Source organism: Mytilus galloprovincialis, chromosome 3 (genome assembly GCF_965363235.1).
Source record: "Mytilus galloprovincialis chromosome 3, xbMytGall1.hap1.1, whole genome shotgun sequence".
In the NCBI taxonomy this organism is placed as follows: domain Eukaryota; kingdom Metazoa; phylum Mollusca; class Bivalvia; order Mytilida; family Mytilidae; genus Mytilus; species Mytilus galloprovincialis.
In genome coordinates this window covers 80024198-80040557 of record NC_134840.1, presented here as the reverse complement: position 1 = coordinate 80040557, position 16360 = coordinate 80024198, and the positions used below count along the sequence as shown (strand labels likewise).

The 16360-nt window shown below is 30.8% G+C and overlaps 1 protein-coding gene across 10 annotated transcripts in view; it reads right to left on the bottom strand.

Annotated features, from left to right (window-relative positions):
* The window catches only part of LOC143069068 (serine/threonine-protein phosphatase 4 regulatory subunit 4-like), a 62979-nt gene that overhangs the window by 15691 nt on the left and 30928 nt on the right, over positions 1-16360 (bottom strand). For 6 of the 10 annotated variants that reach the window (XM_076243500.1, XM_076243502.1, XM_076243504.1 and 3 more), the window contains 15 exons: positions 16119-16240; positions 14087-14209; positions 12419-12543; positions 11622-11696; positions 8980-9099; positions 8459-8536; positions 7959-8045; positions 6964-7146; positions 6249-6354; positions 5023-5315; positions 4352-4393; positions 3732-3809; positions 2987-3113; positions 2349-2411; positions 919-984 (listed from right to left, as the gene is read on the bottom strand). In XM_076243500.1, the coding sequence (XP_076099615.1) occupies positions 919-984; positions 2349-2411; positions 2987-3113; positions 3732-3809; positions 4352-4393; positions 5023-5315; positions 6249-6354; positions 6964-7146; positions 7959-8045; positions 8459-8536; positions 8980-9099; positions 11622-11696; positions 12419-12543; positions 14087-14209; positions 16119-16240 (1688 nt within the window). The remainder of the gene's footprint in view (positions 1-918; positions 985-2348; positions 2412-2986; positions 3114-3731; positions 3810-4351; positions 4394-5022; positions 5316-6248; positions 6355-6963; positions 7147-7958; positions 8046-8458; positions 8537-8979; positions 9100-11621; positions 11697-12418; positions 12544-14086; positions 14210-16118; positions 16241-16360) is intronic. The other 4 variants (XM_076243503.1, XM_076243509.1, XM_076243506.1 and 1 more) reach the window with 2 other exon arrangements.

The following is a 16360-nucleotide window of genomic DNA, read 5'->3' as shown; positions in this document are numbered from 1 at the left end:
AGTGTTTTTTGCTGAAATTACTTCCTTTTAGGAACAAACCAGTACAAGAAATATTTCCAACAGGTCATCTAAATTTTGTTACAAGGCGGCTTGACAAGGATAAGTAAAGAGTATTAGTAAATTACAGACCTCCAGTCAACTTGGAAAAAAAATTATGTACTAATAAAATTCTAGCATAAAAATGTTTCTTGAAATTTGTCAATTTTGACAATCTGGACTGATTTTTAAAAAAAAAATCTCATTGGGAATAGGTCCTTGATAATATCCTTTCAAAGTGGTAATGCAAATACTTAATGCAAAAATTTCTGCATCACAAAAGAAAGATATTTAGGTACCTGGAACATCAAATTGAAACATATAAAAATATATCTATAAATGTGTGTAGCAAAAAATTACACTTATTTGCTATAATTTACATGAACAGGAAAGCAACTGTACAACAGCTAACAACAAACCTTCAATATGTTCTGGTTTTATTGAAATACATTCATACTTGACACTGGACAACATCAATGGATTTATACCTCTTTTTAATAACCAATTTTTTCTGAATCCTAATTCTAAAATTTTTGATACAAGATACCCTTCCTGACAAGTATAACCGGTTCACTATGGTAGATGAGCCTTAAATTTGCATTATAAACATATTTTTGTATATTTTTTTAAATCTGACGAACTTTTAAACTTCAGGATGGAATCCATTCTTTATCAAACTTCAGAATATCAAGTAAATAATAAATTATCATTAACTTTTCTAACAGTAGCTTTTAACTGCAAGGAACCAGTACTTACTCATCAAAAAGGGAAGTCACTCTTGTAAAATATGATTCTAAAGTAAACTAAGAATTCATAAGATGATTAAAAAGAGACCATGCAAATTAAATTTGTCTGGGATGTATGTACCATGCTTTACCTTACCTAGTCTGGGTATTTGTGACAAGGAATTACTGGATTTTGATTTTGATAAATGGGTTTTGGATGTATCTAAAGAAAATATGTTTTGTATTATTAATTAGTATTCTAAAAGAGTACACACTAAATAATAAGTTTTATAACCAAACTTAAACAGCTGTTCACTAATTTTCTTGCAACCGTCCTATTTTAAATTTATTTTTAAGAGCTGTTTAAATATCCAGTGCTGAAGCCAAAAAGGCTCAGGTAGAACATCTTCATGTCTAACATAAGTCGTTTGATGGAAGCAGTTTTTACATGAGATTTGTATAGCTCTTTACAAAATTCAAATTGAACAAAATCCTTGAAAAAAATAACCAGTTGCAGTGAAACCTGTTAACACCTGAATAAGTTTGGGTGTAACAATGTTATCTGAAATCTAATCACTATAAAGCCATCTTGTTTATTTGCCTGGTATTACGATTTATAATCATAGAAGGGTTACCTCCTAGTAAATAGGTTGGATACAAAAACTTAGAAGTCACACATGCACGATCTGTTAAAAAGAAATTAAAACTTTTGTTTTTTACTTTATTTAGGACTTTATTTACAGTTGAGGCAACTATTATGCTAAAGTATTTGTTACAAGTTATCAATTCTATGTATCATTTGTTACAAAAGCTCTTAAGCTCCTGTTTTCTGTTGCAACAAAATTACTCCTGTAGCTAAACCTGAGATTTACAAAGTTTTCATGTAAAAGGTTTTAATTTCAACAGTTATAATTTCTTTTCAGCCTTTGTAACAATTGAAACAGAATTAACCATTTATCAAGAAATCAGGTGACCAGTTGTGTGGCTTCTTATGTATTAAATGGCTTATCAATTTAACATAGCCAGGGAAAGAAATATGAATAGTATTTTGAGTACATGTAGTACAGATTTTAAACTAAATCACTGAACAAAAACAAGTAACTGTTACTAAATTAAATAGCAAATAACTGGTAAAAAGTTGAATATGTATATCTTATTTCCTGAGAATATATCTGAACAGGCTATTATTTGAACATGGAATTATTATCAATTATGGAATTTACATAATTTCTTGGTTTGAAATTTTTTCAATAAATTCTATACTTTAATGTTCTGTGCTGTGCACAACACTTTCTATTAGAAAGAAGAAAGTACATTTTCAATAGAATGTACTGTGCCGCGCACAACACTATCTATACAAAATACATTGTATGGAAAGTGTTATGAACAGCTCAAAACATTATAATACCAAATAAACATGGAATCTATTAAAAATTTCAAGCACAAGAAATTATGCAAATTCCATAATTAAAAAAAATTCCAAGTTCAAATAATAGCCTGTTATCTGTTAAATAAGGGGGAAATTGAATTCCAAAGACTACTAAATGTGCCAACCACTGCATTGTGAATAATGAGTATCATTCTGACCTTTTGAGGAAACTTGAGTTGATGAACCACTGGAACTTGATGTTGTGCTGGTTGCTTTTATACCTAAAATTTGACATTTTGTTATCAGAAATGTTTCATATCTGGAGCATTCTCACCAATATGCCAGGCCTTATAGTTCGACAATTCTCTCTATCAAAATAACCTAAGTTATACTGAATACAATTTTGCAATAATCTTCACAATGTGTTAATCAAAATAATATTTTGCAAAATATCACGGAATATTTATGTTATTATATTAAAATAGCAACAATCTAAATATTAAGTAAAAAAATCAATTTATCTCCCCTTCCAATAAAATGTTTACAAGCCTATTAAGAATCAGTTCTCAGATTGTAAGGACTGTTGAAAAAAATTGAGATACCTCCAAAGTGAACTTGAGGTTTATAAATTTAAATGATTTGCAATTCTATCAAAAAGCAAATAAAATTTCTAAACTTGAGTTTACCATCTTAAAAGTTTACATTTCATAAAAATAACAAAAAATACAGAGTTGTCTCCTTTTTGTCTGAGAACCAAAATCCAAATGAGTTAAAATAGCTTGATAAAATTCAAAACATTAATCACCTGTATCCCAATTATAAGACACTACTATTTAAACAGAAAAGTGAACTTTACCCTTTTTAGGGGCTGGTATCTTGCTTCCTCCATTTTCTGATTTCTTTGCAGAAGGAGTACCCTTTTTATCTCCCTTTGATTTTTGTTTTTCTGCTGCCTCTTCCTCCTTCTTTATTTCTTTCTCTTCCTATAAAGATAAACAATGCAAAATAAAGTCTGGAAACACAAGTGATAACAAACAACAAGTCGAGAGCTGTGGTGTAGTGGTTAGTGCATTGGACTACTAACACAAAGGTTCCTGGTTCAATTCCAGTCTGGGATGAAAATTTCAGGGACTTAATTTTCGGTTCTCCCTTGACACCATTTGCAAGTATGGTCTTGAGGAAACGATGATGGTCCGTCGGAAGGGGACGATAAATGGCTGACCCGTGTTAAGAGAGAGCCATATCTCTTGCACGTTAAAGACACCCTTGTAGATTTCGAAAAAGAGCAGGCTAATTTCTGCTACAAGGCAGCACTCGCACCCGCCAAGTGGAAAGGGATTAATATAAGTTGAAAAACTTGTTTCCCAATCCACTCTAAATAAATATGTTTAAACTAACAAACAACAAATTGATATGAGTGTGTAAACAAATACAGTACTGTTAACTTGAACTGTTTTCCTTATTTTCTAAAATATGATCTTCTGAAAAAATGAAATAACATGAATAGATTTGACAACTTCTAAATTATATATATACTTGGTTCCTCCCAATACAACTAATCCTGGATTTTCAAGGGGATTCTATATATATGGAAAGCTTACATTTGTTATTAACAATTTTTCCTCTTCTTCCTTTGCTTGGTCCACAAGATCATGTTCAAAAAAGGATCTTTTTGTTAACTACAATACAAATTATATAATTTTCATAATATATTTTTATGTTATATTTTCAACCTTTATTTCTAATCTTTTCCATCCACTGACTAATTCAAAACACATTATTTTTCCTGTCATAATTGTGACTTTTTCACTGTTATTGACCATTTTGATCTTATAAAGAACATACATTTCTAATAGAATAGTACAATATCATCTATATTAAATGTTTTAAAATAAAGAAACAGTTTAAGGGTTTCTATGAGCAAATTAAAATTTCAATAACAGCTTTTGAGGAGTTTATAGAATTATTTCATATAAATTAAGACTTGAAACTAATTTTAATATTTGTGTTTAATATATTCGTTTCTTTTAATCCCTTCTACTATATGCACTGTTTTAATATTTGTTATTAAAAAGAAAGCTAAACTGGAAACCATTTAAGATTTATGGGAGATAATATTTCATTTGCTAAAACCCTATAATATTTCCCATAGGCAAAAAAAAAAAAAAAAATTATCTCCCCTTGACTACAAAAAATAAAAAAATCTTGTGTTTATACTTACAGGTTCCATCTGTACATGTATTTTATCTAGTTCATCAACAGCCTGTTAAATAAAATAGAAATTATCAACAACTTGAATAAACAGTAGTAAAATTGTAGCAATATATTTAAACAAAACTTGTTAAAGTTATCCTAATTTTAAAAAATGCATTCCCATCAATTGCAACAAGTGATATTCATCAACCAACATATCAATACTGGTCAATCTTGACTCTAATTTAAAAGGTAACAACTTTTATCATTAATGAAACCCTAACAGGGATTTTAGGGTGTAAATGAACAATACTGAATAAAATATTGAACATTGTTTCATAAACTCTTGATAATGTTCAAATTGAGAAGAGTTGTAAGATACTGTAATTTCTATATCTTTTCATTTGCAGTTTTCATGGAGATGTCTCAATTGTATCAAACAAAAACTTTTTTTTTCATCCCCTTCAAACTCAATAGTTGATTTTTGCTGGATTTTTTTTTTAAAAAGAATGGCCTGACAAGAATTTGTACGACATGCAACTCTTTATAAGCATCATGCAAAGACAGTTACACCTGACATCCAGTTTTCTCTACATATGGTGATTTCTGAGTGTTTATTTCTTAATTGTGATACAAAACCCAGCTTTGAAGACAACCATCCACCTTTTTCAAAAATGCTAGCCAGCAGAAGATACTTACAATTTTAATAGCTGCTAATACGTCCCTATCTTTTTCACTTAATAATAATCTCCGTACACAAGTTTCTAACTGCTGTAGTAAATTTCTGTCTGTAGGTAATTTGATAATCTTTTTTAACTGTGGAAGTATTGAACACAACTTTAACCGAACGTTTGGCACTTTATCTGATTGAAGTTCTAACACATATTCATAAAAATATTCCTTAAAAAAAGTCTTTGAATATAATTCTATCACATTTTTACAAACGTCAACAAATAAACTCCTATGATGACAACTCCTTCCATGGCAGAAATCTGAAATATAAATATTTGAAATTATTATTTTTCATTTTTATGTTTTAATGATACAATAAACAAAGCGGCATTCTGACCGAAGTTTTTGAGGTTTTTAGAGCGCAGATATTTAATATGAACTAAGTGCATTTGGTGTAACAATTGTGTGACATTTCTTTATAGCATGGTCAGGAATATCTTTATTAATATTTCCAGTAATTAAGGTCGTCAACATCCTAAAATGATAGTGTTCATCAGATTGTCTATCAACAGATAACAGAAATTGTAAGAAAACTTCACAAAACTATACTGATTCAACTGCTAGTCTTGCATATTCAGATGCAATGAATATTCACAAGCTGTAGTGACATTTTCAAATTCATCAAGAAAAGTGCTAATATTCTAGTTTCTGAAAATTAAGAGTATATTTTCATTTTTGCAATTGTATTGATTTTTGGTTTGAGAATTCTATATTTAGTATCAAATAAAGCTTTTTTCTAAAAATAACATTATTGTTTATTGATGAAATTGTATTTTAACCTCAAGATGTCTCCTGTATCATTTTGTTGTTATGAAGTTGCTGTATTGGTTGTTGACTTTTACCCAACATCTATCTTTTTCATCACACACAATTTCATGCTTTTTCTCTTTAAAATGATTTAATTTGATTTTTGGTGTTTTAACGCCACTTTTAAGCACCACATTTAGGCTATTTCGTGGCGGCCAGTTTTTATTGGTGGATGAAGCCGTAGTGCCTGAAGAAAACCACCGACCTTCGATAGGAAAACTGACATTCCTAGTCAATTAAGATTGGAGTCAAGTGCACCCGCACGAGCGGGGTTCGAACTCACAACCTCAGTGTTGACTGGCTAGTGATTACAGTAGTAACTACATAGACCACTCTGCCACCCAGTATCCCCTCTTTTATATGAAATAATTGTAAATGCTACATACCTTCTATAAAACAATGGATAAGTTCTTCTCTTTGGGTTAATTTTTTAATTTTTCTAATAATTTTCAAGGCAGATCTGCAGGCTGCATGTTTAACAGGCAAAGCTCTCTGTAATAAAATATACAGTTAAATTGAAATAGAATGAGTTGCTTTAGAAGATATCAATTAATGAAATAAAATAAATATGCAATGCAAATAAATATATTATTTTTTTTCACAAATCATAAGAAACATGAGTACCACAAGAGTAGCTGAGATAGCTGAACTTTCCAAAGCATATTTTTCAGTAGCTGCGGAACCGTAGCTCTTAGGTCCTTATGTTATTTTTTGACTATTTGCGGAGGTCCGCAAATAGTCAAAAAATAACATAAAGACCTAAGAGCTACGGTTCTGCAGCTAATTTTTCAGTTGAATTTTTGTTGCTGAATCTTTTATGAAATTTTTTGTAAAGTATTGTGTTTTCATGTTATATTTTATGGCAATGTACATGCTTATAAAAACCCATACCATATAAGTTTGGATTTTTATAAGAATGAACATAAGCTCTACAAGGTCCTGACATGACAATTGTGATTTTGGTTTTAATTGTAACATCAGTATGCGACAACATTTCTTTAAAACCTTGCAACATATGAAATTTCAAATCAATGACATGACAAACGTTTCTTCTACAAAAGTTGCAAAAGTTTTTCAAAACTCTCTATATAAAATACTCACAGCAGATTTAATTTTAGGATATACAACTGGAATGACTTTTTGGTATAGTACATCACTAGAACAACACTTGATTAGACAAGACAAATTATCCATCAGATATTCCTGTAACCTCCAGTTATTAGAGGTAAATACGACAGGTTCTGAGTTTAGTAATGCAAGTATCACATCATTTAGTACATGGAGCTGAAAGTATATAACATATGCATACATAATACATGAAATTAACATTTTGTGTTTAATTTGCTTAGCTTTTTATAATTTGTGATAGCTGTGTTTTATTTCGCTGCTTTAATGTTGCTTTAAGCTTAGTACTCATGTATGTATATAATAACTAGTATTCAAATTAGTTCAGCTTATGTTATTGTTATGTGACATAACCACATAATCCACTTGTATTTTTGTCCATCTGATGAGCTAAGCCTTTTCAACTGATTTTTATAGTTCGTTCTTATGTTGTGCTGTTGTGCCACTGTCCCAGGTTAGGGGGAGGGTTGGAATCCTGCTAACATGTTTAACCCCGCCACATTATTTATGTATGTGCCTGTCCCAAGTCAGGAGCCTGTAATTCAGTGGTTGTCGTTTGTTTATGTGTTACATATTTGTTTTTCCTTCATTTTTTTACATAAATAATGCCGTTAGTTTTCTCGTTTGAATTGTTTTACATTGTCTTATCTGGGCCTTTTATGCGGTATGGGCTTTGCTCATTGTTGAAGGCCGTACAGTGACCTATAGTTGTTAATGTCTGTGTCATTTTGGTCTTTTGTGGATAGTTGTCTCATTGGCAATGATACCACATCTTCTTTTTTATATTAAATAAAGCTTTTGATATGATTTGATATGATCAAGTTGATGATTGGATTAAACAAGTCAAATTAGGCTGAAAGTCCAAAACAAATGAATGCTTAGTTATTTGTTACACAAAATATAAAAAATGATCATCTATCTTCATTTACTTGTGTTGCAGTTCCATATTTCTTACATATATCATTAATTACCTTTGATTCTGACAATGAATGATTACTACCAGTCCCTGACAAACAATCTAATATACATGGAATATTTGCTATAACCCCTCTTAATACCTATAAATAAAAAACAAATATATACAATTTTTTACAAAAAGATTTTGGATATGAAATGTATGATACTCATAAGTTATCATAAATAATTCCTTACAATTTTATTTGTTTGAAAACAAATTTATTAAATATATAAAACACTGAAGGAAAGAAAGCATGTCCTAAATGTTATTTTTCCCCCAGTTAAATTTGACAGTTAAAAAGAGATCTCCACCATTTCTGTTTATTTCTGAGTAAATCTATGTTTTGTTATAGGAAAATCATCTTCATTCAAATATAAAATAAAATGTCTTGCACAACTACACATGGCATAAGAATTCTGTCAAGAATTTGATAAAAGTAAACCTCCATTAAAGATTGAAATGAACTTTAAGAGAAATCAAGCTGCTCAAAGCATTAAGAAAATGAGTACTTACATCTACAGATTCATCCTTCAATAGAAGTATTAAGTCTGGTTGTAAAACAGCTACATGTTGTCCTAAAACTCTGGACACCTACAAATAAAACAAAAACAAAAATTTCATGTATTGTGTGCTTAGCTTACCCCTGCTTATAATCAAAGTTAAAAACAATATCAGGAAGAAGCTGTACTGCTGATCCTTCAATCACAAACACTTTACAAATCATCACTGATGATCTGCTTTACACCAATTTTGAAGTCATTCTGTTCAGTAGCAATTGAGAAATCTAACAAAACAATTTTTAACATATAGAAAACTATGAAGTAGCAAACTAACCATTATCAAGCTGCTGACCAAATATGGCCATAAGTTTTTGCTATAATGAAAATATAATGAAATCACACTGGTCCTGTGGGTAAATTCAATTAACAGAGAATGGTTTTATATAGATATAGCATCTATCTATTACCTCCCTTTTTCAATTCTGTAAATAATGAATTTTACTACTTTCATAAATAATCTTACGTGTAACCTACCTCATGAAAGCCACCCGATACAGTTTTCCGAACTTGAACATTAGGATCTTTACAAAGACTAGAAAAACATCCTAATAACTCTGATTTAAAATGCTTTGCACCAATAAATAACACCATCGCCTGAAAAAATACATTGAAATAAAAATGTGCAGTGCAATAAAAACAGAAAAGAAACTAGAAACAATAACATTAAATATTCTTTTGTGTTTTTAACTCAAGCTTATACATCTTTAATATGTTATACATTTTTTTGTGGGTATCAATTTTTGTGGATTGTCCTAGATATTTGATTTTATGGTTGTTTGCTCATCTGCATACAAGCCTATATCAAAATTTATATTGTTTTTATTATTTTATTAAACTCCATCTAGTGAACCAACGCCTGTGTGAATCATTTCATTAGAGTCCCTGAAGTGGATACCTTGGTATGCAGGGTTGTCAAATTATGCAAATAAATGCAACATTAAAATAATACCCAAAATTGACAACAACACTTCGAATGGTCTGCAATTTATTTGCTATGGTCTACATGTTTCGCCTGCAAGGCAGGCTTCATCAGGACAATTTTTATACAGAAATTAATCCCTGAAGTACTCAAAGTGGTGAAATTTGACGTCGTCATGGTGAGAGAAACAATGAAAAGTGAAAGTAGCAATACAGAGTTATAAATAGATATAAAGATAAATATAGAAAATTAAGAAAATTAAATTTTCTTAATTTTCTATATTTATCTTTATATCTATTTATAACTCTGTATTGCTACTTTCACTTTTCATTGTTTCTCTCACCATGACGACGTCAAATTTCACCACTTAAATTTTCTTAATTTTCTATATTTATCTTTATATCTATTTATAACTCTGTATTGCTACTTTCACTTTTCATTGTTTCTCTCACCATGACGACGTCAAATTTCACCACTTTGAGTACTTCAGGGATTAATTTCTGTATAAAAATTGTCCTGATGAAGCCTGCCTTGCAGGCGAAACATGTAGACCATAGCAAATAAATTGCAGACCATTCGAAGTGTTGTTGTCAATTTTGGGTATTATTTTAATGTTGCATTTATTTGCATAATTTGACAACCCTGCATACCAAGGTATCCACTTCAGGGACTCTAATGAAATGATTCACACAGGCGTTGGTTCACTAGATGGAGTTTAATTTGTTATTAATTTTTGTGAACCCCTGCATCCGAAAGGAACCGCCTTGCTACACGCGCCGATCTACAGGCCACCAGCATACACATGGACCAAGAAATATTACAAACTTACGACGAAATAACAACTGAACCAAGATGACCAAGATGTCCGATACCACCTTAATTAACATCTATAAATGATAGCAGATATAAATGATAGTAGAAGAAATGTACCACGGGCGCCGATCTTAAAGGAACTTGCTAGGAATTCATAACCATGCCATTAAACAGACCAACTACTGCAGACGATCCAACAATTATATAGAGTCACCTAATAATTTACAACAAGGGAGCAAATTTTGACAATTTTATTTACCATAGCGGCGACCATAATCTTCCTATTGTTGCCGACGCGCTAGGAAGTAGTAACCTCCAACAATGGCCAGGTTGGAAGAGAAGCCTTGCGAAGTGGTAGGAACCATGGGAAGTTCGTCCAATTAGATACCAAGCCTTTAGAACAATTTCATGTATCATATAATAGTAAAACGAACTCAAGTTACATTGTAAACAAACTTTAATTTTCTTAATTTTTTATATTTATCTTTATATCTATTTATAACTCTGTATTGCTACTTTCACTTTTCATTGTTTCTCTCACCATGACGACGTCAAATTTCACCACTTTGAGTACTTCAGGGATTAATTTCTGTATAAAAATTGTCCTGATGAAGCCTGCCTTGCAGGCGAAACATGTAGACCATAGCAAATAAATTGCAGACCATTCGAAGTGTTGTTGTCAATTTTGGGTATTATTATTTTATTGTTCAACATTTTAATATTTGTGGTTCTGTACCAACAAAATCCATGAAAATTGGTATCAAACAGGCCCGTAGCCAGGAATTTCCAAGGGGGGGTTCGTTGGACCCATGAACTCGACTTTAGCAGTCACAATTTGAACAAAACGTTGACTTTAACAGTGATTATTTGATTTCAAGGGGGGGGTGGGGTTCTTCCGAACCCCCCGAACCCCCCCAACCCCCCTGGCTACGGGTATGTCAAACAAATAATAATAAATCTGTTGTACATGTAGTTTGTCTTAAGCTAAGTGTGTGGTGTCGAAATTTTCTAATGGTTGCATGGTTGCCTTGACTTTAAAGATATTAAGTTAATCAGTGTTCTTTTATTTTATCTGATTTCTCCTTCTTATACTTTTTAATAATCTCACATGAATTTCTGTAACACATCATTCTCATTTCAAAATTTTAACAATATAAGTACATACAGTTTATTGTCTACAATTTTGGGTATGACTTGAGATAATTAAATTATCAAAGAATCTATATATAGGATCAATATTTTAATACCACTATATCCCCCTCCTGACTGACATTGAAATTTTTACTGCCTTAGTCTATAGATAAATACATACTTGAAAGGTGTATATGTTTCACTACAGGGATAATTTAGGGGAAAAAATGTTAATATATGGAATAACTCTTACAGGAAAATTATATGCACAGTTTTTCCTACATTCCAAAAACTTGTCATCCTCCGTAAAATCTGGAATTTCTGTTATCTGAAATATATATAAATTTAGGTAAAACCCAGCTTTTTTTATCATATATGCAATTAAACTTTAAATGTAACATTTAATTTCCTTTTGTGGTTGATGTATAGTCACTTCACATTGATGTAACTTTACACAAGAAATCACTTAATTAGCTGCTGATTTCTATTTTGTCACATCTATGTATGTTTTATATGCATAAAATGCATATGAAATTTGTATATATCAATGAAACACTTTTCTGTGCTTTCTCGTTTCTTGTTTTTATATAAACCAGATGTTGTTTTTTCTGTTTGAATCGTTTTACACTAGTTTTTTGTGGAGCCTTTTATAGCTTGATGTTTTTGGTGCGAGCCAAGGCTCTGTGTTGAAGGCTGTAATGTGACATATTATTGTTTACTTTTACACTTTGTGACTTGGATGGAGAGTTGTCTCATTGGCACTCATACCCCATCTTTGTATATCTATTTATGTATATTTAATATGAGAAGGAAATTTCTACATAACATGTAAACACTATTCTGTGTTTTGAACATAATGCCATTTTCATTTCATATATCCGTTCGTGCTGAGAAGCTGGTTTTTGTTTCTTTTGATTAAATATTAAATAAAACCACAACATGATTACATAATTGTTATTTCCTGTGTTATATTATGTAACAACACTTGTTTGTTTTTCTGAACATATCACCCGCCAAAACACTATCTTACCATTATATAGCTTTACTTACTGTTGGACTTGTGTCCTTTTCAACAATGTCTCTGTTTCCTTTCAGTTTTTCTAGAGACAAACCAACTTTACACAACTTCTTAAAATAATCAACAAACCACTGCTTCTGTTCATCGGATAAATACGCTGAAACAAATTATACAATCTACACATTTTTGTTTTTTTATGTTGTTTTTTTTTTAACAGCTTTCCATACATTAATATTCTATATATTTTGATATATATGCCAACACAGATTTTACAAGTTACATATTAAAAAATTTTCTTTCCATTCATTGAATATGTTTTTGTCTGTAAATTATGTAATGAAAACGACAGATGGGTGGCAATCTTTGAACCATATTAAGAAAATGAATATAAATATTCATAAACAGATATACAAGTTACGTAATTTATTTTTTTTTGCTTTGCTTTCACATGTTCATATTATAATAAATAAGTTTTTGTCTATATTAAAATGCAATTATGTAATGAAAATGATGAATAGATGACAATCTTTCAACTGTAACAAGAACCGGAACTCTGCGCTGTAGTGATATAAATTTACATATTTTTCGTTTTGTTTTGGTTTTATTTCCATTTATTACATGCTTTTGCCTGAAAATTATGTAATTAAAATAATGGAAGGATGGCAGTCTTTCAACTGTAACAAGAACCGGAACTCTGCGCTGTAGTGATATAAAAGTTACATTTTTTTCTTATTTTTTTCTGCTTTCCATTCATTACATATGTTTTTATCAGTATATTATGTAATGATAATAATGGATTGATGGCAATCTTTCAACTATAGAAGAAACCGGAACCCTGCACTGTTGCAGATTGCATGCAGAGTCTGATTTTTACCATATCACCTCACAAGGTAATAAATAACCTACAGGAAGACCTGTTTTCTGGACATATTATCCTAGAGAACCCTGCATTGTAGCAGATAATGATTTGAGTCTGATATTTATCATACCACCTCATGATGTAATAGCCTACAGGAAGACAATTTTGTTTCTCAGCCAGCAAACCTTTGCTCTTACTTTTGAATTTTGTAAGCTTGGCAGGGAAGCAATGGCAACTACCTATTTTGAGATCTATTGTTTTCTGTCAGCAAAATTTAATCAATGACATCCTCCAATCAAGGGAAGCTTGGTACCTAAGTCCACCAAGGTGTTAATAAATAAGTTTTCATTGCAATGTTTGTGTTTAAAGGTAATTTAGTAAGAATATAAGAACACATGTATACAATCTAAACAAGTAAAACTATACCCCTGCCGAAATATTTCGGTAAACAGGAAGTTGTTGAGCGATGAATCTCAAAACGTATCACACAGTATAACTGACTTATATAAAACCTGAAGCCAAATTTCATAAATCTAAATAATGTAGTTCCTGAGAAAGATACCACCAAAAAAATCATGTGACAGACAGACGGATGGACAGACAGAGGTAAAACAGTATACCCCCACTTTTAAAAAGCGGGGTATAATTATGCTTGCAAAGTTAGGAGGATATTTCTCTTTTTTTGCCACAGCATAGTTTTTAGTCTTAACCCTTTAAATCTATTTTTAATACAATTATCTGTAACATTATTAATAGCATTACAATAATCGGGAAATTTTTAAAAAGTCTTGGCACATCTACATCATGTTATAAATGATGAGTTTCATTATTCAATATTTACCCAGAAGTCCATGAGCTATTTTCCCAATCTGTTTACCAACTTCTGGCAACGTGGAATCTTCAGCCTGCATGGCTTGTTGACAGAACTTACATACTAATGGAATGATTGTTGATGAACAAGTTTCTACAAGAGTAAAGTAATATAGTATATAGCCATGAAATATACCTGCAAAATGCAATGCTAATGGAATGATTGTTGATGAACAAGTTTCTACAAGTATAAATATATGAAATATAACTGCTTAACTAAACTGATTTCACTTAACCATCAAAAGAAGGTCATAGTTACTTTAATGCTTGGTTAGTGTTGAAAGCCTGATTTAGCACTATAGGTTATTTTGTGGTAGTCAGTTTTTATTGGTGGAGGAAGGTGGAGTGCCTGGAGAAAACACTGACCTTCTGTAGAAATCATTTGAATGTTCCAGAAATCTATTATCCTATACATATTGTAAAGACATCTTTTTTTTTTATAAAACTCTTGAAAACTGAAGATATGCGTTAAAATGTTAGTTTGACAGGAATGACAATCTCAAATTGTGTCTTATTATTTCATTTTTATATCCAGTTTCACAATTTCTGAGTGCTACAAGCAATTCTGATGACAAAGAATATTGAATTTGGTGGGTAGCAAACACATCTTTTATTTATTTCTGTCATATGCATGCTCATACTTAAAATATTGTTAAATTTGAAATTTGGTAGTAAGCCTCATTTAATAAATCGTTAGACATGAACATGGGCAACCCAAGAAATAAACTGACAATTAATCTGGTTTGACGAGAACATTTGAATAGGTTTTCATTTTGAGAAACAACAAAAGCAAACTCAAACATACATAACACTGACTTGAAACTACTTTTCAACTATAAAGCAGCAAACAAAAAAGTAAAAAAAAATATACTTTTGAAATTATTATTTTTTTTTTTAATTCTTCAATGAATTATACATCAATTCCATAAGACCATAAGACCATTACTCAGATGAGAATTGCATGATAACATAATTTCAAACAGATATTATCAAACCTCTCTTAAAAATCATTCCAAAAGTAATAAAAGATAAAATAACTGCTCGTCTTTGATAGGTAATTACAATTTCTCTAGTCAAATAAAGTTTAATTTATTGCACAAAATTATATAACAAGCTTCTGATGTAATACAAATTCTTCAAGTTGTTCCTGGCAAAATATGAATATAATTTTTCATGCAAGTTATTAACTATAATTGACAAAATTCTTAATGATTATTCATGCATTTTCTAAATGATTTCTATAAAGAAAGTACTCTGTCCTCCCTATAAGAAGAAAAAACAAATGATGATTTATTTCTAACAAATGTTTTTGGATACATATTTTTTAAAGTTTGTATGTGTGAAGAGGGAGACTCGATAATGAATCTAATACATGTATAATAAAGCATTATGCCACTTGTCTTTTTTTATAGGAGGGTTCTACTCATGTAAAAGATTTTTGAACAAACTGTTGGAGAAAAAGAAGAGATTTGAGCTTCATGTATGTAATATGATTAATAACATGAAACACTTTAACATGTAAACTAAGTAAAAGTTCTTAAGTCATTAATCCATGACAGAGGGGGAAGGGATGACTAATGGGAAGTACCAATTCTACAACTGAATAACAAATTTTATTCCTTTACCCACTGCAACTGCTAGAAGAGCAGACCTGTCATAGAAAAATCTTCAAGGAGAGAACTTTAAACTTTTAGCTGGGTATAAAAAAGATCACTTCATCAATTCTGTTTTTTTTTACAAAACCTACCCGAATCCAGTGAAGCTAGTACATTAACCACTGTTTCAAGGCCATGAACTCTAACAAAACCTACCCGAATCCAGTGAAGCGAGTACATTAACCAGTGTTTCAAGGCCATGAATTTTAACAGAACCTACCAGAATCCAGTGAAGCGAGAACATTAACCACTGTTTCAAGGCCATGAACTCTAACAGAACCTACCAAAATCCAGTGAAGCGAGAACATTAATCACTGTTTCAAGGCTATGAACTCTTACAAAACCTACCAGAATCCAGTGAAGCGAGAACATTAACCACTGTTTCAAGGCCATGAACTCTGACTGAACATTCTTCATCTTTAGTCAGCTCAACTAATTCTGGCAATATTGCACTCTTTGTGGCTTCAAGCCTGCAAATGCAATAAAAATAGTGAAACTGTAGTTATTTCATTAACATACATATTAATGACAGATTTGGTGGTCTTGTACTTTAACATGAAGAACAACTTTTGCTTAAATTGTGTATTTTT